Consider the following 27036-nt stretch of genomic DNA (forward strand, 5'->3'; position numbering starts at 1 on the left):
GTGGATTCAATATAGGCCGTTCTATATAATTGGGGGGGGGGGGGCGTCAACGTACGTACGCAGGTGGGGGTGCAAAATGTACGCATGTGCACAGGGAGGGTGGAGATGTCAAACTTTGCCAGATTTTTGGGTACGTACTAAATGGATGGTCCCTTATCACTTGCAGTTCTAACGGGAAATGTTCAACCAGGAGAATAGTTCAAGCTAAATTCAATATTCTTCCTGAAAATCACAGTTTATGCTTTTGCGGAAATTTTCACCCCTCAAGCTTAAAATATTGTTGTCATGATCGACCAAAAAAAACATTTCCCCGTTGACATTTCTTTTGTCTACATAGTAGGACCTTACACTCACACAAAAAAAACAAACAACAAACACACAAAATAAACACACACACACACACACACACACACACACACACATTGCAGTCTATGACGTTTTGGTTTTGACAAATCTTTCTCACCCTTCTTTTCTGCCATACCACCAAGTTTCTAAGTAATACCATTAATTTGAGCTCAAAATTATATCAGTGATAATTTTCTCAACCAAACGAAATACAATAAATGATATGCAAGAAAACAAAAACATGGAAGATAATTCAAATTTTGTAGAAACGTGGAAGATAATTCCAATTTTGTAGAAACATGGAAGATAATTTCAATTTTTTAGAATAATGGATGGTAATTCCATTTTTGTAGAAACATGGAAGATAATTCCAATTTTGTAGAAACATGGAAGATAATTCCCATTTTGTAGAAACATGGAAGATAATTCCCATTTTGTAGAAACATGGACGATAATTTCAGTTTTGTAGAAACATGGAAGATAATTTCAATTTTGTAGAAACAACGAAGATAATTCCAATTTTGTAGAAACATGGAAGATAATTCCAATTTTGCAGAAACATGAAAGATAATTTCAGTTTTGTAGAAACATGGAAGATAATTCCAATTTTGTAGAAATATGGAAGATAATTCCCATTTTGTAGAAACATGGAAGATAATTCCCATTTTGTAGAAACATGGAAGATAAAATTCCCGTTATGTAGAAACATGGAAGATAATTTCAGTTTTGTAGAAACATGGAAGATAATTCCCATTTTGTAGAAACATGGAAGATAATTCCAATTTTGTAGAAACAACGAAGATAATTCCAATTTTGTAGAAACATGGAAGATAATTCCAATTTTGCAGAAACATGAAAGATAATTTCAGTTTTGTAGAACCATGGAAGATAATTCCAATTTTGTAGAAATATGGAAGATAATTCCCATTTTGTAGAAACATGGAAGATAATTCCCATTTTGTAGAAACATGGAAGATAATTCCAATTTTGTAGAAACATGGAAGATAATTCCCATTTTGAAGAAACATGGAAGATAATTTCAAATTTGAATATTGATATACAGAGAAAGAACATGAATTCGTTGTGTTACAGAAACATGGACTCGTGATATAGATACATTAACTTGTAGTTTTATAGATACATTAACTCGCAGTGTTATATATACACATTAACTTGTAGTGTTACAGATACATTAACTCGTAATGTTATAGATACATTAACTTGTAGTGTTATACTTTAACTCGCAGTGTTATAGAAACATTAACTTGTAGTTTTATAGATACATTAATTTGTAGTGTTATAGATACATTAACTCGCACTGTTATTGATACATTAACTTGTAGTGTTATATATGCATTAACTTGTAGTGTCATAGATACAATACCTTGTAGTGATACATAAACATATCTACGGAAATAAGGAAATAACTATATTTATAAATAACTCTGGTACGATTCGATAAATATATATGTTCATGTTTGTGTCTTTCAGCATACAGTATTTTTTTAAAAATTGTTTAAAGATATTCCCACAAAGCGTTTTCCATGGCGTGTAGGCGTCCCATTATTATCGGGCCCCTTCTGGTTAGCCACTATGAATAGGGTGCCCAAGAATTCCGTAAATAATCTTTATTTCTACTGCCACCAAATTATTAACGCCAAATTTTGGCATTTCCAGTTAACATTCCTCGTCTTCTCTTGTCATTATGCCATTCAAATCTAATTTATCCTAATGAAATAAAGATGACAAGTAAACATCACTTTTAACAATTTAATATTTACATTCAGAGACTGAAAGCATGATATTCATATTTCGAAATTACTGTAGTGTTTTGTATGCATTAAATGCGTGTCAACCATTGCGCTGGATGGTGCAAAATTATCTGTTCTCTGTCACTGTAATGAACATCTGATATGCCGATTGTTGATCGCCATGCATCTAGGGTATAATTACTGCTCGGTTCTATTCTACTGTTGTTCCACGAGTGAACTGGACGTGAACTTGTGATGAATGAAGAATGCTTGCGAATCTTATTGGACATTTGGTCAGTTTACTGCGATATAGTGCAACTTAATGAGGTTACGTGTCAAATAACTGCAGGTAGTTGTCCTTTACTGAATGGCATCACCTGTAATCGGATAATTAGTGGTCGCACCTTTCCCACAGGAACAATCTATTTATCATTTGTTACATACATATGAGCATGTTGAAAAGATTTTAATAGATCTTCAAGAATAGTGTGAATATACATGCAAATTTGGTATGCATTAAATGTGCATTGTATGCATTTTATAGAGATTTCAAGTTTGATATCTCGCTGTATCAAACAAATTTAAGTTCTGTTACAGAGGAAATTTCACAGATAGAAGCAGAAGAAATATTTTGTCAAGAAAGGTTACGCCTCCGTTCAAGCGTACACATTTGGTTTAGATTGACAAATCCCTAATTGTAATGAAAAATTCACAACTAAAAAGGTAATGTTTTATTCTTGAAAGAAGATGAATACAAGAAATGTTGCGGTTGTGATTATATGGTTAATCATGAATATAAAATATAATCCACATACATACATACATACATACATACATACATACATACATACATACATACATACATACATACATGCATACATACATATTTCTACGTACGTGTGCGCAAAAACAAATACATACACATATACACTCCCCGAGTTCATGTCATAAAAGATGCTTAAGCCTGCATTAATTCTTAGGTATTACATCATAAATGTTTGTTGCAAACCACGTGTTCCTTACTTGCCTGAATTCTGAAAAATTCGTTAAAACAAAGTTGCACACATTGCAACACTTTCCTACGTACGTGAAAACTGGTGTTGTCGAGATAAAATAATGTCACGGAAGGCCTTTTCTTGTGTTTACAGCGAGTGAAAATGTACAGAGAAAACGTGAACCAATCTCCAGAAGAAGGAACTTTGTTCTTGAAGCGCGTATGCATCTGAAGTACATCTCGTATTTAGGTGCGAACTTCTCTTTCTAACAAATTTACATGCTGTAGGACCTGTTTTGACTATTGGTGTACAGCAGGATAAGGTGTTCACATTAGGATCAAAGAGTCAATGTTCCGACATGACAAACACATCCATGTTTCCAATTTATATAATCAATTAGCGGTTGTTAATTATAATGTACCCTTTGATGTATGAAGGATTAGGGTTGACAGATGGCACACGCTTTACTTGACCCTTGTATGCCTCAACTTCAAACCTGAAATAACACAAACAATGGAATATCGTTCCGTTTTCATTTGTGTACCTTCTTAATTGACCATAAAGCACACCATTGCCGTAGAGGGCAGAGAAAGGAAAACAAGTAAATTTGTTTCAATGAATCGTGTCAGGAATAATTTATGCACATTATCTGTCAATTGGAGGCGGCAATAGTGCATTTCGGTAGCCTGTATTTAATTATACAATAAAGGAAATGTGCATTGTCCGTACTTTTTGCATTTACTTTGAGCTTCAGAGGTTGGTGAATCCCCTCCACATATTCCCTTTTAGATGCCGGTTCCCCTACCGCGTAATGAAAGCTAAACACTACGTTGCTTCAGATTTAGCATGACGTGTAAACTCAAACAGATTTGCAACAATTCACGAAAACAGAGAATATAAATGAATAGAGTTATTCCTTAATTTTTTTGCCAGCCACCCCCACCCCCACCCCCTTAACATGATAGAAGTTTTGTGTCAGGTGTTCTTTAAACAATACGTGGTGAACCGGATTTGTCGACCATCCTCAGTTTTTCGTTATTTTCATTCTTGCACAAAAGTCGGCGACAACCTGAGAGATTATTTTATATCACAATAGGTTCCTAATCCGAGGAAGGGTCAGAGCCAATATATTCCCAATATATGATAAAAACTGATGATAATTGTTCGGCTTCACACAATTTCGCGTAGCATTGGTCTTAAAGGTTTATAAGCGTTAGAAACAACGCGAGATCCAATTTTTTTAAATATTTTTTTTTACTAAGATGATTTTTTTTTTACATGTATGAAATAGATTTGCTCTTTATGAATAGAAAATCATGGTGATTGTCATCATTTCGTTTTCAAACTGAAAATGTTATGTTATTTTGTTGCCGGAAAATTGGCACGTTTTCTTTGTGGCAGAAATATTTTCTCAATTTTTTTCTTCATAATTCGTTTTGCACTAGTTGGGAAATTCGTATTCTATTTAAAGGCTTCAGGGAAACGGTTTTCTTCGATTTCTGAAGAAATATTGGAGTAAAATCTCCCATTAGCCGTTATTTGTGCATATTAGGATAGTACATACATTCCCTCACCAGCATACTGCATATGCTTTTTTTAGCATTGGACATTCAATTTGTTTTATGTCGTTCATTTTCCTACGTTACTGATGAAATGAAATGAAATGAACGACGTACACGTTGCAGAACGACTGTTTTACTTAGGTGTTAATCTAGACACAACATATGTTGTGACACAACAAAAGTTATGTTGCAACATCTGAAAATAGTCGCGTATGACTAAAATGACCGAACTTTATAGTACAACAGACCTTTCAGGAACTCGCCAAATTACACCATTTGCTTTGTTATTCTACGTTAAAGTCAAGACGCTGGACCCAATAAACATGTTACTTTCGTTCAGCCATTAATGTTGTTTCTAACGGAATACAAGTCTTTATTGGACATCAAATCTACATGAAAACTCAGAGAAAAAAGCTTTATCATTTTGTCAGGGATTGCTATACCAGAGTAGGTAATTTGTATACAGAAACTGTGCGTATTTTTATTAAAATACCAACCGTTAATCTCTCTGGCATTAATCACATGTACAGTAGTCTGCTTCTTGACGTACATCATTAAGCGACGAAATAAAGGCCGTTAGAATTTGAAAATGTATTCACTATAAATAACAAAGCTGTTGGTCTTCAGATATTTGAACTTAAGAATCATTTTCACTTTTTATAAGACGTTTAATTTGATGTCAGTATATTTGTTACTTACTGCTTTTTTCTATTCAACTAGTCAACTGTGGTATTTGTTATGCATTTCGTTTTCTGTTCGACTGGTCAGCTGTGGTATTCGCTATCTATTTCTTTTTCGGTTCAACTGGTCAACTATGATTGCTAGAAAGGTTAACAATAGCTGTTTAATTAAGATGATTATCCACAAACGGATACCAGGTAAGCAAATAAGAATATGTTTTTATGCCATTTATTGAAATAAATGGTGGTAAAACTGGCCAAAACGTTAAATAATTATATATTAAATACTCAACTTTGCCCTCGCAATGGATTTAATTTTGTAAGGTGCATTCGGCTTTTCGGTCATTATCGTGATGCTGGGGAGGTAAACAAAAAATAGCATCGGCCGTATTAGGACACACGGTACTAATGGTGTGGAAAAATGGGAACCGGCCTGGAAATGGTTGGACATAAAATTTAGTATATATGGGTTTGGCTGGGCAGGATTGTTATGTTTTAGGAAAAAGAATATTTTGAGTGCTTATCCTAGTTGTAAGTGCAAACAATAGTGACATTGTTTTATTGATGAAATTTCAGTCCTTTAGCTGTATTGAGTTTGGAGCACTCATTACTATAATTAGCACCTGACTCTTTGGTGCGAAATTGAAAGCACATGTTTCAAACACATGCCGGTCCAGAAAATGCCGCAGTTCATATCCTTTCATCCTCACAGAAGCTGACATCCAGGTTTCATCAATACTGATAACTATAGATTTGATCATGATCACTCAGAACTTTTAAGTTATTGAACTTTTAATATCGATGTCTTTGCATAGGTTAACTATGGGAACTGAATTAGTACCATGCCGATCTGATTGTTTTAGGAGCTTTTAGTATGCAAAGTATACACTGTAAGATTCGTCTAAGCCGGATGTACAGTTATTTAGTCATTTTCTTTACGGCGTTAGAAATGCAGATCATTGTCGGCCTCTGAATTATCGCCTCGAAGTATATGCTGACGTTTTAAATACACATATGTTTCCCCTTGCATTTAAACTAAATTGAAATTAAAACATTTTAGGTAAACACTTGGATAGAAAAGTATCATTGTGATTAGTATACACCGAAATGCTGCTAGATAACTCATCCCGGATAAAATTGTACAACTGGCTGTAGACCACATTGGTAAAGAGGCCTGGATGTTTTATGTATGCTGGGAAAGAGCCACTTCTGTTTATCGTTACACCGTATGACAGCACTAGAGAGATTGGGCTTCATGTTCTTTCATTTTTGTGAACCCTCTTTTGTCATTAGTCTGAGTGATCAGACGTGATCAAGCCTAATTGCTGACACATGTTCATGTGTACGTGATTAAAAGAGATAATTACAAAACGAATTTATTAAACCCGTTTTATTATTAACATATAATTCGCCCATTTTTTGCTTTTAAATCCTTTCTTTTCTGAACATTCCATAATAGTAATATTAATGGTTTACAAATGCATACAGGGTATCTACGCTTTTGGCAGTAAATGTAAACAAATATTTCATTAGTGAGGCTGTTTAGCGTCAATGGGAAAACACATTACAGACCCCTCTTGGGCACGTTTAGCGTCAAGACTTTTCAGATCACCCTGGGCACGTTTAGCGTCAAAGGAATTGAACATGGGGACTATTGGGCCTGTATAACGACAAGGGAAACTGGGGTTGTTGTATAGGGACAATATGAATGGAACAGGCGAGGGAACGTCACGGTACTGAAGATTGGTAACAATGTTGCAAGGGGCTGACCTCAATCGGGCAAAACAGCAAACAGTGATGGGGGTAGCGGGTAAGTTCAGCTAGGTCAGGGGTGTCAAACTCAATCGCTGAGCGGGCCAAAACTCAAATCACACGTAAGGTTGCGGGCCGAACAGGATAAACATTCAATAAGCGGAAAATTAAACCTTTTTTAAACATTAATATAAATTAAAACAGAAAAATGTTTTAATAATAAAAAATCATTGGCATACCCATTTTCGCTCTCAATTCACCGGTACAGTTCTCCTGCATCTTTAACCGCATCCTTCCAACTAGTCCACTTTTTTCGCCGCACATCGCCGGTGCTCAATCTGTTGTAAGTCCAACAAGTTTGTCCCAAGGCAGGTTCATGGTGGTTAAACTTTGACATACGTTGTCAAAAATGTCTTTTCCTGTCGTTGTCCCATGCATGGATTTCATGTCCAATATTTCTTCTGTAACATTCAAACTGGAGTCCACTCCACGGATGAAGATGGCGAGCTGTGCAGTGTCAGTCGTGTCATTACTTTCATCGACAGCAAGGAAGAATGCAACAAAGTCTTTGCCTTTTTCGATCAGCTGTGTTTTCACATCAGTGGCCATCTCACAAACTCGATCAGCAACCGTATTTTTGCTAAGGCTTACATTTGCAAACATCTGCTTTTTGTCTGAACACAAGACGTCACACACTTTCATCATGCAGCGCTTCAGAAACTCTCCTTCTGTAAATGGTCGGCCTGATTTTGCGATCTCCTCCGCCACAATAAAGCTTACGTTCACAGCAGCTTCAGCTTGTGATTTTGCTTTTGTGAAAAACGTCTGCTGTGATGTTAGATTCCTCTTCAATTCTTCTACCTTCTGTAGCTTCTGCTCTGCATTCAGGCTTTTTAACTTGTCTTGATGTTTAGTCTCGTAGTACCGTCTCAGATTATATTCCTTGATCACAGCCACATTATCTCCACAAATTAGACGCACAGGTTTACCGCCAATATCAGTAAACATATATTCAGCCTCCCAGCGGCTTTGAAAGGCTCTGTTTTCAGAATCAACTTTTCTCTTGGCCATTTTAAGGCTAGCTTTGATTTAAGAAAAAAGATTGTGCATCTACCGACAGACGCTAGATTGATATCACGTTAGCCGTAGCGGGAAAAGGTGATGTAATATCCGGGCACTACACTACTTTCATTTCTTATGCGCCAATCCAAAACGAGCAACTGAACGTTGCTAGGTTACTGTAACGACGAACATCCACTCACTACACAACTTTTATTTTCGCTTATTCTGATCGAAGCGAGAACGCTGTCAGGTAGCCTATCGTTCGGCAAGGCTGCTAATTAGGGAATTTGATTTGCACTTTATATCGCAGGGCCATTAAAAAATATTTTTGTCTAAAATTCTCTCTCGGGCCGGCTATAATTGTACGCCGGTCAAGACCTCTCGGGCCTGATATAATTGTACGCCGGGCCTGATGTGGCCCGCGGGCCTTGAGTTTAACACATATGAGCTAGGTCATCGGGTGGCGGGTAAGATCAGCTAGTTATGCGGGTAGCGGGTAAGTTCAGTTAGTTCATAAACTATACCAATAAAGAGTGCTTGGCGGGGTGGGACATATAACCTCTTTATAGACTGAGACATAGAAATATAGAATCTATGTTGGGGTTTGGACCGAGCCAAGGAAATCCCAGGCAAGGGGTTACATTATTTGTCTCCCCACTCCGCAAGCCTCGTGGGGAGACATAGAATGTAACCCTGCGACTGGGATTTACTTATCTCGGTCCAGACGCCAATGTAGATTATTTTTCTCACCCAATATTTTCATTTAAAGTAAACAAAAACTTTTCAGTAGTGTGATATAGTTCACGTGCAAATGTTTACATGCGGCTTATTAATACAAATTTGTTAATGAGGGCCGTGGTATAACCGTTGCATCCGAAGTACACAGTTTATACGCGTAAGCAAAGAAAAATAACAACATAAAACGTGGCATAGTAATGAGGTATTATTACATTTAATATATGGTTCTTATATAAAATTGACAATAAATAATTAATATTTATTACAAGAAACTGTTTTATTTTCATCAGTTCCAATTTTGAAAAGTTATATTGTAAATGATGAAACGATACCGGGTACTCAGCTCTCCTGTAGTTATACTTAGTACAAGATGTAACGAAGAGTAACATGTTGCATTAGATTATTCATGGATAATTAGTGGTCTGTGTCACTATTGTATATATCTCTGCTTTTCTTTGGAGGAGGTGAAACTCTTTGTGACATAATTGTGTTGTCATTAATATTGATTTTAAAATTACCCTCATGTATAAAACACCCTCCAAATACGGACACTAGCGGATAACCATGTGCTACACTTTCAAGTTCACGGATTCTTTGAATTTTTTTTTTTTTCTGTCTTGGAAATCTGGCACGTATTTCAGTAAAATTTACTTATGGATTAATGTGTTGACGGATAAATTGATTCCTTCTGGCTGGTAAGTGCATTATTTGTCATTAAACATTGTAGGAATATTTTTGGCTCAACTGGATCACAATGGAGATGCTTAACAAAATTAGAATAAAGCATGTTTGACATACCACATTTCTGGCTGTTAGTAAGTTTTCCGTAGTTGTTAAGAGAGTTGTGAGGCTATGAAGGGTATAGGTCTATAGTATATGCGCATGGATCAGTGTTCTCTGTCATGGTTCATTTCACACAACATTGAGAATTTTATCCTATCTGTAGCACAATACATTTTCAGGTCAGCGCCATTAAATATAGCTAACAGTATATAATTTCTTTCACACGAAGTATTTAAAACTAGTTAGGCAGCTTTAGATACATTTAATGACGCTGACCTAAAAATGTACTGAGCTAGGCCTGCATATATGATAAAACTGACCATGCTGTGTGGGATGAACTAACATAATACCAAAAAGCTCGGCATCGTATGCATATGTGTCTTGGTCTCTCTTGAAATATTTTGTATGGAGTGTTCTCAAAGATGGATTGACCTTAAGTTATTATGTTTTTGCTATATTTGTTGTTGTTGCTGCTTGTTTGATGTTTTCTTTTTTTAAAAAACAGTATCTACTATCCACACACGGGAAGTAGAAAAAACTCAATATCTACTATCCACACAAACGTACGAGAATGCTTACAAACCCCCAAATCTACCATCCACACAAACGTACGCGAGTTCACACCCCCACCCCCCCCCCCCACACACACACACACCCACACCCACACACCCACACAGACAATCACATCAGTAAAGGAGTGAGTGTTTATAAGCCCACTACTCCACACTCACTCAGATTGGTACAGTATTGGGTTGTAGAAGGGTGTTATGGCAATATTTTATCATCTAAGATTACGTCCCCATCTGGCGACAGGCTTTCCCATAGGATAAGGTACGCTTCTTTGAAAAGAGAAGGATAACTCTTTCGTGTCTACACGACAGTCCACAAATCCTGTCTGGTTCCTCCTGTTGCTGCTGTTGTTGCTGTTCTCTCTGCTTTTGAAGTCTGTACTTCTCCGTCCACTCTTCTTATTCTTTTTTTGATTTCCTCTCTGAAGACCGCTTCTATCAGGTATTCGGCCACTTTCAGCATTCTGCCTCTCTCTCTCTCTCTCTCTCTCTCTCTCTCTCTCTGTCTCTCTCTCTGCCTCTCTCTCTGTCTCTGTCTCTGTCTGTCTGTCTGTCTGTCTGTCTCTCTCTCTCTCTTCAAATTTGAGTATCACTTTCATAGGATGATGAGTTAACAATTGATGGTCAGACTGGAGATTGCTTCGCTTTATATGGTTCAAGCGCGGGCGCGATGAAAAACATCTCTACGATTTTTGTTGGGTCGGAACGCTACGGTAGCTGATTTTTATGGTGAGGGATAGAGAGAAGTCAAAGACCATGTATAGTCACAAAATGTAAACAAACGACAGACACAATGTTTTCAAAACACATCATGTTTTATTCAAACAACTAACAACTAACAATTAAAAATTAACAATAAAACAAACAAACTAATTTTTACAAGGTTGACAACGTTGTGAAGTAAAGTTAGATAGTCTTTGGGCCATTGATGTATATATACTACGTTTCCACGCTAAAGACAAAAAAAGATAACCGTTATAGTCACAAAACGATCTATCTACTTTGTCATAAGATTCTGGAAGAGTTACGATCAAAGTAAGTCACTAAATGTTCTAAAGAATAATCAAGCCTGCGTTGATGAAGAAAATGCACACAACACTGTCAACACACCATGGAATCTGTGCCCTGTAATTCACATTTTGTAATCGTGCTGTCTGGGAATGTCTTCATATAAAGTGGAAAATGTCTTCCAAAGGTGGTAATTTATACGAATCAAATACTCCACACAACCCTCTTTAGGGAAGTAGAAGGCTACCCAGTGGGTTCCTGGGAGATGACTGTCATCCATGTTGATGACATAAGTTTGATGGTCTTGAGGTTTGCGATGACGAAGTTCATCTTTAGCACACACAACAGGATTGCAAGAGGCAGTATACGAACTGTTGTTCAAAAGATAATAACGTTCCCAGGTATCCATTTGTTTGGGAATTTTTTTCTTCCTTTTTTTCTTCTTGATTTTATTTCACAGGTAATTATCAGTCATCAGTTCAATCCATACTTTTTGCTTGAACGTTTCTGACAAGTAACCGTTTATTCGCCTCGTCTCCCCACTCTGAGCCAAGAGAGCTTCGAAGTGATGGATCTCTAGAGCAATCAGTGGAGGAGAGGAATGATCAGTAAGTCTTTTTACCACTGATGCAACATGGCTTCTCCCGAGACGAGACTCCAAACTTCGTCCAGATACTCGCCCAATTTTTCTTCTTGACTCGGCATCAGACACCTATCGTTTTGAATTTGACTGGGATCATCGTTTTGACATCCATATCAATCTTTCTTGATCGATTCTGTAATATTGTTTGCCAGATGTTTGGCAAAACAGGAGAATACATGTTGTTCTTGTTCTGGCCATACGGACTTCATCACTATGTCCTCTTCATCTTTGTCTTTGGGTTCTGCTTCCACGGTATCCTTCCATTCCATTTCCATAGATTCTCCACTATTCAAAGAGGGATAAGTGTCTTCCATAGTTTCTAATAGTCTAGAATGACTTCTCTCAAACTGTTGATTTCTATGGTATTATCGAATTCGGCATACAAGATGACGTTCACTGACACCTTCAGCGGTACTTAAAATTGAAGTTCCACACAAATCTGGCCGGATTTTATGGGATGGAAATGTCCCTCGTCGTTTCCTTGGTCTGAAGTGAAATAAAAACCCCACAAAGCGTAGCCTCCTGCATAATCCTCGTACGTAATGCCGTGAATGGTGTTGGTTCATAACTGTCCCGTGGCTTCGTATATAGACAAGTCCGATCTGAAGTAATTCTTCTTCTCGTCACTAAAGCCCGGTCCGAAAGGTCTTGTACACAAGATTTTGCCATCTCGACTGACTTCAATATTGGACACGTTGAAGTGCTTAAACTCAAAAGGATTTTCATCGATGCCGCCGTCGAAGGCTGCATTTTTGACCTTACTAATGATCCAACGTTTGGGAAACTATCCTGGGAACCGATTATCTTCCATCATGGATTGATGTCCAGCGGGAATGGTAAATGTTTTCACTTCCACGAGTCGTATCGGATACTTGGCGTTCGTTTTGCTCAAATTATGTGACTGAGGTCGTTTCCTACATTAGGTAACTCTTCCACGCGTCGCACGTATAGTCTGGCTTATTGGTTGACAGTTTTGTAATAGGCCACATCACTTATCAAATGGAAAGTGGCACTGCTACGATTCAGTCTCAGGCGGACATCCACACCATACAGCAAATACCTTTCTTGCAACCACATGTCCAAATGCAAGCGATCCATCAGTTCTAAATTTAGACTTAGTGCAATGTTGTTTCTTCGTTCTATTAATCCCTTAATGTGGTCTTTCCTTGAATCCATTCGTTTTTTTTTAATAAAAAAAAGGCCTGGTGTATCAGGCTTCCATACCACTCAAGCATCTAGATGGGTTTTCTTGGCTTCTTTTCCGTACGTCAAGAGATTTCCCAGGTACGCTCGGTAAGGGTAAGTGTCCATGCTGCTACTGACTATTTTGTTATTCATGTGCAAATCCACTCCACTGAACAAGTACTGCATGAAATTGTTGACGTGAAATCTGGACCCTCCGTCGTTGTGTCGATCACTTTCACTTTCAAGTACAAGTAGATGCTATTCAGATCGATGTAATCTTCGGACTGTCCTTTGGTTTCAAACTAGATGGGAGCTGATCCTGAGTCCTTGACAGAGGAGACGGGATGAAATTCGATCCATTGGGATTCTTGCATCGACATCATGGTGGGTGGAATGGAAAACAGATCCAGTTTCGACTTGGAACAGACGCAATACTCCCGGTGAATCATTTTCTTTCTTTCTTTTTTCTCTGTGATATTATTTAATAATCAAAAAGGTCTAAGTCTCGGAGGGTTCTTCTTTTCTTAGTCTTTCTAGCTTTTATGAGTGTGACGTCCTCTGAAAGGGCGTTTCCGTCGTCTCCTTCTGCCGTGTTCTTTGCTGTGGCGTCAGGGAAGTAGGAATGCCTGACTCGGTAGTGTCCATGAAATTTATAGGAGTTTCTCGTCGGCCCAAAATGTCTTTGTCTGTTTGAAGCAAGACATTCTTGCCTGCTCTCAAGAAAGCTTCTTTGGGGTTTTGTGTTGGCGATGACATTATGGAGAAATTCTTTGCCGTGCGTCAATAAGGCATCTTTCAAAGCTTGCAATCGTCGTGTCACCATCGGTTTCAACACATGGGTCACCGAACGAAAGGCCGATATCATCATATCTCCTAAACCATGTCCTCGCTGTCGAGCGACGCCTCGGTAAACAGGATACGTGACTTACGAGTCGTTAGAGAATCGTTTTCGAAAATAGATTTTCACCGTGACTTTCCCTTTAGTGAATGGAATATTTTGTCCCAGATCTCCTTTGTTTTAGCAATGTTGACAGTGTCAAAATACAACTTACTGACGGGTAAATAGTGAGGATGTACAACTTCGCTGTGAACGTGATAGGTGTTTCCACCGTTCTCGTCAGCGTTCGTGGCAGAATCCACTTTGAAAGGAATGACACGCAGTAATGGTACGAAGGTGTGTCCTACCACGTTGCTTTCCACTATATCGAAGTACAAATTCAGTCCCTGGTGGTCCAGTTCTACCGAGGAACGAAATACTTGGTAAAAGAATCGTTGTCGGAAATGACTGGTATTTCTTTGTTCTTTATCATTGCCATCTTCACCTCAATGTCCCCGCCCAAAATGTCAAGCAATTCAGTACAAAATACAATGGACAACACATTTCCCTCTGAAAATGTCTTCAGCAGGCGACGAGCCACTTGATGGTACTCAATGGTGACACTTTTTTGTCACTCTCCAAAGCTTGAAGGAACAGTGCATTAAACGTGGTGGCAATCGTGCTCACTAAATGTTGACCGCTAAAATAATAGCCTGGGGTAATTATCAAGTTATAGGTATACTTTTGAATTTTTGAGTTCTGTGTTCTCATTTCCTAATCTCCCTTTATATTTAAATGCTTTTTAACTTGCTCTTTATGAACTTCGACCGTAAAAAAATTGATTTGGAAGGACATTTGGGACTTGTATATGTTGAATGAGTTCCACGAAAGCCACTTTCCAATGGGCTTCGTGATCTAACTGGATGGCCTCGTGTAATTTGGCTATGTAACAACACAAAGTATTGTTGCGAAACACCTCCATGGAACTGTCACTGGGTAGCATTAATTAAAATTGGTTGTTGTTGTTAATAATTCCAGAGTTCTGCTGCTTTCCGAGGTGTCACTCGAAGTCAGAGGAGTGTCTAAAAGATTGTGGTGGTGGTTTCTGTTGGGGTGGTGTCTAACGTTGGACGCAAGGCTCCCGTTGTTCCCGTTAGAGGATTATTTCAGGGAAGGATTGGGAAGAATGTAACCGATGCAACTGCTCAGTAAAATCCACAATTGTTTGTCTCTTTGTTGCAAACTCAAATTGGCAATGGCAACACCAATGACACAATACACGACAAAGATTTAAAACAAAATGGATTTGCGTTTTTGGCACACATTCTCCACACCACACCCTCAAGGGTCACTTCTTGTGGGTCGGGCACGTCCGATGCTTAGATGGTAAGATTGGTTTGTACGTTTGAACCAAGTGCGGTAAGACGTCGATGTAATTGAGAGTGTCTTGACGCCTAAAATATTTCCACATGCGTGCTTTTATGGTGTGTTGAAAACGTTCCACGATGCTGGCCTTGGTTTCGGGATTCTCGGTGTGGTGAAAAAATGAATGTCACGTTTCTTTAATTCTTTTTGAAAAGCTTGGTTCAGAAATTCGGTGCCTTTATCGGTTCGCCATCGAAGAGGGTGACGACCACTTTGTTTCAACACCAGTTGGATGGCTCGCACTAATTCAGTGCTCGATTAGGAAGTCAAATGCACGACCAGGCAAATTTGGAAAAGAAGTAGATAACACAAAACAAATCGTTGTAGCCCTGATTGTAGGTGGCCAAATGAAAGACATTTACTAAATAGGCTTGCCATTGATGAACCGTTTCGTCGAATGGGTAAATGTAAAGTGTACGTGGCTTGTTCTTCTCACAATCGTTGCACTTGAGGTAAATGTAGACATTTCAGTTGGGTTTTGCCAGCACGATACAATTTATGAACTCCTCCGTAACCTGCAAAATTAACTGGATCGTAGTAATTGCTGGCTAACACATTTTCCATTTTTTGTTAATAAGTCACACACTGTTCACTGATGATACTCGAGGAGGAGGAGGTGGAGGAGAATGTCTGAACAGGGATAATCGGTTCTTGTTTCACTTCTGTCTTCACTCTTTTATTTTCTCTCCTGATGAAGAAAGGGTGACCAGCATCTTTTTAATCCATCCAATTCTGGATGTTGGTGATGTTTCTAACTTGCGTACGTTCTCTGTTGGTGTCGGTAACTTTTCTTTTTCTGGTGGAGTTTGAAACTCTTCTTCTTCTCCTTCATCTCTTTTGGTCTCTGAGGGGTAATGGTGATGGACCTTTCGTCAGGGTCTTAAAATCTTTAAGAGTCGACTGAGCTGTTTCGTCTAAAGCTTTCTGGTGAAAGAGTTGCGGTCGTTGCAACAGTTGACCGTACCTTTGCGATTTTTCCGTTTCGGAAAAATTTCTGAAATCCATCAACGATTGCAATTCGTGTTGTAACTGGGACATCTCGGTCAAATCAGGTTTGGGAGGCAAATGCGAGGTCGGTTGTTCTTGCCAACGATGGTATTCCGTCCATCGTTGTAATGCACTAAAGCTAGTTTTCGTCTTTCCATTCAATGGCAATGGTCCAGTATGAGATCTTTGGACCTCAAAGGTCCCTTTAATCTTCTTGGTCCTTTTTATCTTGCTCCCATGAGCCCTCCCAGAATTGTTCATAATACTCCTTTCAGCAAGGGTCCTAACAACATGGGCCGAATTTCTTCCGTGTTGTACCAACATCTTTTTCTTTTGACGAATGGGTATTTTCTTTTGAACCATTTGGCGAAGAACGTGACGATGTTAGGCTAAGTATTTTTTCTGGTGTTTAGACAAAGGTAACCTGCCTTTCGAGACATTCAGGCAATATTCGCTCACGGTATCGATGATGTCTTTGGAGGCTGTTTGAATGAGTACTTTTTGCATGGGTGGAGTATGTTTGGACAGGACCGGTAAAACGGAAATATATTTGCCTAAACGAGAAGGAAGTCTTTTCCTTTTCTTTCCTTTGGGTTTAAAAGAGGGATGACTTCTGGGGGTGGAGTGACATATTAGTTTGTTCCAGAGTACAAAAACAATGATTCCCATTCTTTTTCGCAGTTCTTTTTTATACTGGAATGCGTCACCACTGATTGTCTTTACGTCGTATCAACTTGATGACAGGCATCACACGTCGTGGAGGGGTTTGCAAAGGACTAAATCGGGACCGTTCTTGCTTGGACATATCTAGTAAACTCTGTAACATGCCCGATCTCTCTTGGACTTTGATTTTGGGGGAAGATACTTTGTTAGCAGCTGCTAATGCAGCTAAAGAGGAGGCGGATGTCACTGCTGAAGGAGAAGTTCATGGAGACGCGGGTTTCCACTGTTTCATCACATGAGAAAGAACGGATGTCAAATTGGGTTTGGCTGGCATCACCAGCAACGGAGAAGTGGAAGAACGTGAGGCTACTAGAGACGCGGACACCGTTGCTGCAGGTCGTGGTTTGCAAACATAAGTTTCCATCCTGGCCGAAGTGTCTCTCTTGCGGGAAGAAGCTGTTTTCTGGGGCATGTTTTCTTTTCTTTTTCTGTGGACTTTTCTTTTTCTCGTTTCTGTCCAAAAAGCGTTTGGTTTGATGTGGACTGTAAACGATGCCTTGCAGTAATTGACGTGCTGTCACCGTAAACAATCGCAAGACTTCTTTCAGACTGACACGAGCACATATTTGTGGATTTTTTCGCGACTGATGGCGTACAAGACACGAATCAATTCGACGGGAAGATGAGACTGAAGGGACGCTATGTTGACGCTGTATGTGACATACCCAACGAGTCCGAGTTTTTTTATATAGATTTTGTTGTTGTTGTTGTTAAGTCAACGACTGGGACGTGTACATGAGAGGCCCTCCGTTTTGGCACCAGTGGTGAAACAGATGGGTACGAAATCGCAAATAATCGGGGATGATGGGTTTTAAATCCACGAGGAAATAGTCGTGTTGGGTTTGAGTGGCGTCGTCGTACGCATGAGTCAGCCAAGGCGTTATAACGTTTGGCTAACACTTGCACTTGCGAATTATATCAAGGGCTTTTAAACAATATCACGTAATGAGCATTGAGACTGATGGCGCAATGGACTTTACTTTGTTGAAACAAAGTTTGAGCAATATAAATGACACTGGCATTACTATGATGACATTTGCGCGTAAACCACAATTTAATTTCTTCTTCGTCTTCTTGTAACATGCCGAAAATGACCAGATGAATTTGACTGGGGTCAGACACGATCCCTTCGTCTTCGCTAGGAATTTCTTCCACGAACACGATGGAGTCGCCTTGACTTTCTCGCAAGAGACTGTAAGCCGATTGCCGCTCTTTGTAACACCACACAATACGTTGAGGTGGACGATCGATCAAATGATATTTATGTTCAATCAAACGTTTGACAAATTCGGTTTTTACTGAACCGCTAGGTCTGGCAATTAACGTGTTAAAGGGATGGCGAAGATACAAGGTTTCCCAACTAGCATGATCTAAGTGTTCGTCGATGATTTTGAAAGTGGAGTAAAAGGGAGCAGAGACAGTAGAGGTAGCCACAGGGCAATGAATGCCACTTCTGACACGAAGACAGACAAGACAGGTGATTTTATACCTTTTTCAGGACATGATTATTGCAAGTTAAAATGGAGCGACACGAAAGACAAAAATATATACAAGCCAAATGGTTAAGTACAGCGATAAAATACATATCACAACAATCAAAGTGGAATATAAACAAGTCATTGTACAACATGTCTTTGGTAACAAACGGTGTCATAGGGACAGTGTGTAATGTTCTTAAAATCTCTACATTGGGTACAGTCACACAGGTGTCATCCCGGAATGGCCTTTCGGGGAATGTTCATGACACTCCTGAAGGGCGTGGTTGTCCTCACTGACGGGTTCTTCTTCTGTCACTGTCACTAACACTGGTTTAAAGTTTACTTTTTTCACTGGATTTTGAATTGAGGATCACAACTCTTGGGCGTAATTGGCCATTTGTTTGGTCCAAGCCTCGAAACAAACATATTTCCAGTCACGAACATCTGTGCAGTGAGGATGTAAGTCACAAGTTGCACAAACATCATCGTACACATCTTCACTACCTAAAAGTTGACGATCTTTATTTTCCCTGTAGAGTTCGAGAAGTATCCAGATGAAAACGAAATGCGTTTAACAAAATGAGTTTCTCGTGCTCATTTAAAAGGGACCACTTTCATGTTTTATTTTGTGGCAAGTACTGTTCTTAAAGAGACCACAAGGAATCGACTGGTAAACGAAATCCCAGAAAGCAAGTCACTAAGACACACACCATACGTGGACCCCAATTGATGCAACATACTCTTATAGCATTCAGGTACCAGTGGTTTAAACATCGTTAACGTGACGGATGCAGTTGTTATTTGCGTTTCACTTGTAGTTTGACCAGCTCTTGGTAAATGCATTCTCTCAACTAAACAGGCAAACCATGAATGTTCTCTTGTAAAGTATCTATGATCATGTCAGTCAGTAATTATATCCACGTTAGGGGTCACTTCTAAATGTCCTTATTTTATTTAAAATCTTCTCCTAGAGCGAAAGTAATGGACATAGTGAGTAATTTCTGACCACTGCCATTCAGGGTAACGGTCAAGAATGTCAATAAAATCTTCTAATGTAAATGGTCTAAAGTGGAATAATCGGATGAACACAGACTTCATGCAGAGAAATATGACGAGTTTGTTGACTTTTTTCACTTTCCCCTTGTGAATTTCTCGACACAAATGTTCTAAAGTCACCAATTGAGATTTTGCTCTGGCATGTCCCTGCTAAACATCCTTGTAGATCTTCTCTTGCAGTTCGTTTGGTAATCCTTGAAAATTACTTTTCAAATGGGGTTTAAATACTTGTCTCGGTCTTGTCCAACGTTTGACTCCTAGACAAGCTGCTGTGTTAAACGACATGGTATGCCACTTCAATGACTAGAGTCCCACTAAAGGTAGGTAGTGTCAATATGGAGACCATCGAGCATGTTCCAGGTATGCCGAATCTTTCTGCTCCCACTCTGGAAGTGACACACCACAACTGAAGCACTTGACTTTATCACCTTCGCCCAAGTAGATAAATCCGGCTCTGGCTAATTCTTCGGGGGTAGGTACTCCCAGACATTTAGGCCATTTTCCTTTGAACGTTTGGAATTGACTTTCAAAGTCGCAGTATTCAGACAAACGTACAGGGAACGAATATTCGTCTTTCACAGGTTCATTTCAATCAGGGTGTGGTGAAATCCGCAGGAGTTTACTTTGGGGTACATGACATCCGTAGGGTGGTACTGAATGGTTTCACGTGGATAATGATATTGACAATGAAAACTAGTAAAGTTATGAAGTGTTCTGTAATGAATGGCACCATTTCGCATCCGTCAGGTTTGACACGCACAACATCACTTTCTATGGTAGGTGTAGTAGTAGTAGTCATACCAAAGTTCCCACGATGTGGTACTGAATCCCTGAGGTCACAGCTTACGGCATCGCTCTCATCGCATGGCACAGCATCGCACTCCACTTGAGAATCACCGAACTTAAATGCTATCTATTTAAAAGTATTCATCTTTCTCGCTTGGTCTTGGTGGTTACAATGAACTATTGGTCTTGGACGTTGTCCCTTTTTATATGCTGGCCAATATCGACGTGTCCGTACGGCAAAGTGAAGTGGTTGGGAAGCCGCACTCGCTTCAGGTACACGATTTGATACACTTTTTTCCGAAGGCCGACTGACGATTTGGTGTGTGGGCAAACGTACAATCTTGTGCCGTTCGTAGGTGGTCACCTTCAAGTTTCCATTCTGTCCAGACTGCAAAGCTTCTTTCAGCACACCAATGTTCACCACTCGACTGGTGCGATAATTGAGGGTCAATCCTTTCACTTTACACTCGGGGTGCACTTCTCCTTGGTGTGTGTGTGTTTATGAGCTCGCATACGTTTGTGTGGATATTATAGTGTGTGTTTGTATGAGTGTGCGTACTGTTGTATGGATATTAAATTATGGTTTTTGTAAGCGTTCGCATACGTTTGTGTGGATAGTAGATATTGTGGTTTTTTTCTCCTTCCCGTGTGTGGATAGTAGATAGTGTAGTTTTCTGATAGTATATTTTTGGGTTTGTATGGGTTAGCGTACGTTTGTGTGGATAGTATATTTGTTTTTCTCCCTCTTCCCCTGTGTGGATAGTAGATAATATGTGAAGTGAGTAAAAGAGATTTTTTTCCTTCTCGTCCGTGATTGACAAATATAGAGTCAAGCGTCCGTCATTCACGCCCTTCTATGAAATAACCAAAGAAGAAGATGGCAAGCAAATATATGAATACATTGTTGAAACTACAGGAAGTGGTGGATACACTAGGCATGGTGGAACTAAAAACTACTGAGAATTGAAATTGGGGGCGTGTAGTACGCTCATTTTAAAAATGGAATTAAACAATTTAAAAAAGGATAAGGAGCAACTGAGACAGCTGATTAAATAAGAAAAGGAGGAAAAGGAGGATGAAGAGGATATGCAGAGGATGAAAGAGTAAAATAGCAAAATAGAAAAGGAAGAAGAAAATGAAATGAAGAAAGAGGAAGAGGAGAAGGAAAAACAGGGGGAGGAAAAAATTAGAAGAAGTACAAAAAGAAGAACAACAAGAAGAATACAGAAACTGGTGGACAAAAAATAAGAAGCTGGTGGAGGAAGAGAAGAACTTAGAAGAAGAAAACCAAGGGCCCTTTTCAGGGCCACTCATATGCCTCGAAAAGATTTGCTTTCTTGCCTATTTTGTTTCAGTCGGTTGTATAGTAGTTTGTGTCATAGATTGATGTTCATCAATCCATGTCTGTATTATGTATGTGCTATATATTTCTATGCCTCTGTCTATAAAGAAGTTATTTGTCCCTCCCCGCCAAGCGCTTTTTATTGGTATAGTTTATGAACTAGTTGAACTTACCCGCCCCCGCCACCCGCTACCCGCTGATCTAGCTGAACTCACCCGCTACCTCCTGTCACTGTCTGCTGTTTGGCTCGATTGAGGTCAGCCCCTTGCAACATTGTTACCAATCTTCAGTGTTGCGACATCACCTCACCTGTTCCATTCCTATTGTCCCTATACAAAAACCCACTTTCCCTTGTCGCTATACAGACCAAATAGTCGCCATGTTCAACTCCCTTGACGCTAAAAGTGCCCAAGGTGATCTGAAAAGTCTTGACGCTAAACGTGCCCAAGGGAGTCTGTAATGTATTTTCCACTGACGCTGAACAGCCCCCATCACTACTGAGCTGGTAAACATTGTTAGGTACACGTAGTTCCAAAAGTGATATGGACACTGTGCCGATATTATTTTTACTTCCACTAATATATTTCAATACCTCAATAGCAAGTATATAATAAAATATACTATTCTCAATGTCTGCCAAGGTACTAAGCTTCTTATTTACTAAACAATTATCTTCTGTAAATAACAACTAAATGGAAATCCACGGACATATTATATCAATCATCATATAAGCCAATCTCTTCGAATGATAGACATGAATTTGTTTTATGCAGATACGACTTCACTTCGTCAGATATGTGTGTGTGTGTGTGTGCGTGCGCGCGCGCGTGTGGGTGTGTGTGTGTGTGTGTGTGATTTGGAATTTTAAATTAGCTTTAACAATTTTCCAGTCATATTGCTACGATGTCTGCAGTGTGGCAGTTTAAAGTGATGTCTAGCACTGAGACATCATGCCGTAGACATGTATCATGATGTCCGACCCAGTCGCATTATCTTGACACCAGCCCGATCAGTCCTAACACTAACCTCTTAATGCTGAGCGCCTAGCGAGGCAGCTCCTTAGTACCAGTGTTAGAAGTCTTTGGCATGACTCGGCCGGGGTTCTAACCCACGACCTCCCGCATCCGGGGCGGACGCTCGTTGGTATGACATGTTTGAGTCATGTTCCGTGGTGCCAAATGGACCAAGATGCTTTTAAAAATGGAATCAATTAGTCTCATAAGTAAATACGTTTTATTAGCGGTATCCACGTGTCTTCTTCAAGGTAATTAAGGTGGCTTATAACAATAGCCCCACTTAATGTATTATGGATGAAAATAAACTATTAAAATTAGAATATCATGTGAAAACAGGTTTGCAAACATATATATATATATATATATATATATATATATATATATATAGTGGAGACGCGAGCGGGGCAATTACCTATGGCACTAGGCAAAGGGGGTGCCGTTAGGATCTGTTTTTAAGCTGAACGTTTCATAGTATTCTGGAGGTGGTATGAGTGTCAACTGTAAAATCAACGGTTCTGTGTGTCAAAGTAGAGGAGACAGTAAGAACAACTGCCCTGTCGCCTCGAAACCTCGCGCCGCCACTGCACATATGTATTGAATATGCATGACCAACCAACAAATAATCGTGTATATATGTATCTAGTAAGGAATGTTCAATCTAACAAATGTAAAAATGCTTGTATCTATAAAGAAATTGAGTTTTTAAACGTGCTGCATCTGCTCGCATATAATAACATTTTAAATTATTTTCATCAAGAAACGCTTAGATTAGTTTATTTGGAATCGTTAAATCGTCTGGAGAACAATGTCCATCTTTGGGGCGAAGGGTCGGAATGTTTTACTTAATGACAAAAATATAATGTATAATTCAATTGGCCAGTTTATTCCTATCCAACTACCAAGTGCTCATATATATATATATATATATATATATATATATATATATATATATATATATATATATATATATATATATATATATATATATATATATATATATATATATATATATATATATAGTATTTGTCAAAGCATCACGACCTTGTGAAAACGTAAGGAAAATATTTCAGTTCAACAATCTGTGCAGTTTTCTCTGTTCTAACCGTGTTTGTTGGTTGTCCTTGTTTTGGTTGCCCTTCCCCTTGTTTTTGGTTGCCCTTGTTTAGTAATTTGAAATATTGAATTGCGAGCCATCCATTTCGATTAACAAAACAACTTGTTTACTATATCGGTAGCGTAAATACCTCTTCATGGCTTTCTAGTTAAGTTGTTTCTTGATGGATTTCTCGTCAGCTCTAATTTGTGTCCGTAACTATTAACATACATTACATAAACGAAGAAGAAAGTATCCAATGTTGGCCATATATTGATCACGTGATTACTTAAATAGATGGAATATAATGTTCGTTAAGTTGAACTGCATCAAATACTGATCAAGACAACAAGAACGTTTCCCTGTCTTAGCTTCTGAACCCAAGTCCATAATTTGTGTCGACAGCACAATATTTGCAACCAAAACCAGATAACGCACACAGAATTGTAACTAAAATCGTAATGCACTTATCTAGCGAAGTTGTTCAAGAAAAAACACAAGCCTGGTATCATATAGTACACAACTGGTCCTGACCTAATTTTTGACACTTAAAACTTGTTTACGCTCTATGAAGGGTTATTCGTGAAAGTAGAACGTGACCTTAGCTGTGTGTGATCATAATAACTTGTTATTGAGGCCTAATGTATGCATAGTCAGTGACGTTTCCGCCCTAAACTACTGCCGTGGCTGCCCTATAGATGAAAACGCGGGAAAACCAACAAACATAACACATTTATCGAATGTGAACTAAACTAGGCATAAACAGAACACTAGTCTGGACTTGTACGACTTTTTTTAAATAGACCATTTGTTGATGTTCTTTTTTCGTAGTAATCGTATAGTCTGAATATTATGTTGACATGCTTCGCGCCATCACGTGAAATCAATTTTAGAAAGTATATGAAAGCTTATATAGCTCAGTTGTTACTGCATTAAACCGCTAATACGAGTGTCGTCGGTTCGATACCGCCTGCCTATGTCAGCCTGTATGAGCTGTCTCGATGTGCCCTTGGGAAAGTCACGTGGCTCTCATTTGCACGTCATGCGACAACAAATAAGTGAATGAAAGTGTCATTGTAACACAATTACAACCCCTTTGATGTGTCTTAATCAATCAGTAATTTGGGAATGCGTGAAGGATGTTTTCATTCTTTTGAAATATACAATGGAAAGAACATAAAATAGTGAGCTAAATTAGGAAGGACTCGAGCCAGATGCAGTGAGATCAGTTTTACATACAAAACACCAAATGCACATTTTCTTTTAATCATGGAAGTTATAAGTAAAAATTGTAGCGAAAATACCGACATCATTCCGTTTGATTGTGCTCAAGTTTAAAGATAATTCCACCAAATTAAGTTGTCCTGCGCAATTCAATATGCCAATTAAATTTCTGTAGTTCGCAGAAAGAGCTGAACAGTTATTACGCAGGTAAGTTATGATGTTTTAATTACACAGTAAATTAAAAATAATTCCCGTTTGTTTAAGACAGAAATTGCATCCATACAAGACTTTTAGGTTTACAAAACTTAAAAACACATTTCTGCGTATAAATTATTTCTATGATAGGTTATAACTAATGTAACAAAGCAGACTGTTCCTTAACACTTCATCAATTGTAAATAATATACAGACAATATTTTAAGACGTAAAAGGTCTGTTGAGTTTGCGATCACTCAGTATTGTTCGCTAAATGAAAACGAACAAAACCATTCTGAGACAATAAAAATTGGGAAAATGTTGTGAAATTACAATTTCTCTCAATTATTAACAAAAACAAAACAAAAACTTGCTAACATTTTCTTGGACCTGGACTATTACGTCTTATTGCATTTCAGGATTCTATCTTGTACTACATGTTACATATTGTGATCGAGGTGTAGACCCCAAAATAAATTCTATCTAATCACTACTTGAGATTTTGCCTAATGTTTAAATCAGCTCCAAGGACAACTTTGTCTGGTATATTTTTCTTGAACTCCAAAATCCATTCGAGAACTGCCAGAACTGGACGCTGATGGCTGCCACTACAGAGACTGAGTTTCCAATACATAGCTGGACCGTTGTAATTAAATATTAAAAACCAAGAACAAAAGTTTACCGTTCATCAGTCATCTTTTCGTCTTATCAAACACTATTTAACATTAAATTTGATGTAACGAATTGATACAACTTTCAGAAAGAAACTTCAAAGATAAAGTTTAAAAGTCAAATCTTTCAGTCTGATCTGATTGCAGGAGTATTTTTACGAGAGTTTCTTTATTGATTCATTTTTGACTTAAGATAACAAAATATGTAGTATGAGTATTGTATAACTTAACAAAGTGTGATTTTGGTTTCAGTTTGCATACTAATCTGGGGTATTAGTTTAAGCTGGTAAAAATTCTGCACGATAAATATTGAATAAATAAGTGATAAAAAAGACAATGTTATTGCCCAATAATAATTGAAAAAAATCCGGATACTTATCGTTCTTACCATTGACCAAAAGGTGAAGAAAATATATCTGGGGTACTTGATCTTCTGTTTGTTAATAACAGTCGAATAATCATCACACGACGAGTACTATAGTCGTAGTTTGTGTGATTGGGAATCAGCTCACAAGGATACATTCTAAGTTCATGACCTGTTTATTATCAAATATTGCATAGTTATAGTTTCTTCTTGTCAAGGTATTGTTCTCCGTGTAATTCAACAATATATATATATATATATATATATATATATATATATATATATATATATATATATATATATATATATATATATATATATATATATACATGTTGTAACAAAATTCAATCTCCCTCTTGTCCACTTTATGCAGGTGAATACTTCAATAATGGCCATCACCCTACTAAACCGAACCCGATGACTCTATTCCAAACTGGTTGACTTTACAAAGACTTTAAAATGTACACTATTCATATTATTTCACTGAAGTTGAAACCGCATTTTTCTGCCGCACTACTTACCAAAATGTGTATGTTGCTTTACATAGTTATTAAATTTTCATGAATGGAGATTGAAGAAGTTGGTACCAAGCGTCTAATGTTGTCCTAAAATTTAACAAATCTGAAGTGTTACTTGTATTTTTGTTAATCAGTTGTCAAGGACACATTCAATTACTTTAATTATGTGCATTTTAAAGTCTGTCAAAAATCTTATTCAGGAAATTTAAAATAATGTCAGTTCTCGTGGGCCGGATTGAAACCTGATTGTCAGCCTCGTTAGTGTAGC

At 38.3% G+C, this 27036-nt stretch overlaps 1 protein-coding gene across 1 annotated transcript; it reads right to left on the minus strand.

Moving 5' to 3' along the window:
* Positions 1-7418: 7418 nt before the first annotated feature.
* Positions 7419-8156, minus strand: LOC149801141 (general transcription factor II-I repeat domain-containing protein 2-like). The gene has a single exon (XM_089956769.1). The coding sequence runs from the start codon at positions 8154-8156 to the stop codon at positions 7419-7421; it is 738 nt and encodes a 245-aa protein (XP_089812895.1).
* Positions 8157-27036: the final 18880 nt, after the last annotated feature.

This window comes from Sinohyriopsis cumingii, chromosome 4, assembly GCF_028554795.1.
Source record: "Sinohyriopsis cumingii isolate HCF-2022 chromosome 4, ASM2855479v2, whole genome shotgun sequence".
NCBI lineage: Eukaryota > Metazoa > Mollusca > Bivalvia > Unionida > Unionidae > Sinohyriopsis > Sinohyriopsis cumingii.

Excerpts from the sequence above, each read along its gene's own strand:
- LOC149801141 (XM_089956769.1), bottom strand. The coding sequence starts at position 8,156 with ATGGCCAAGAGAAAAGTTGATTCTGAAAACAGAGCCTTTCAAAGCCGC.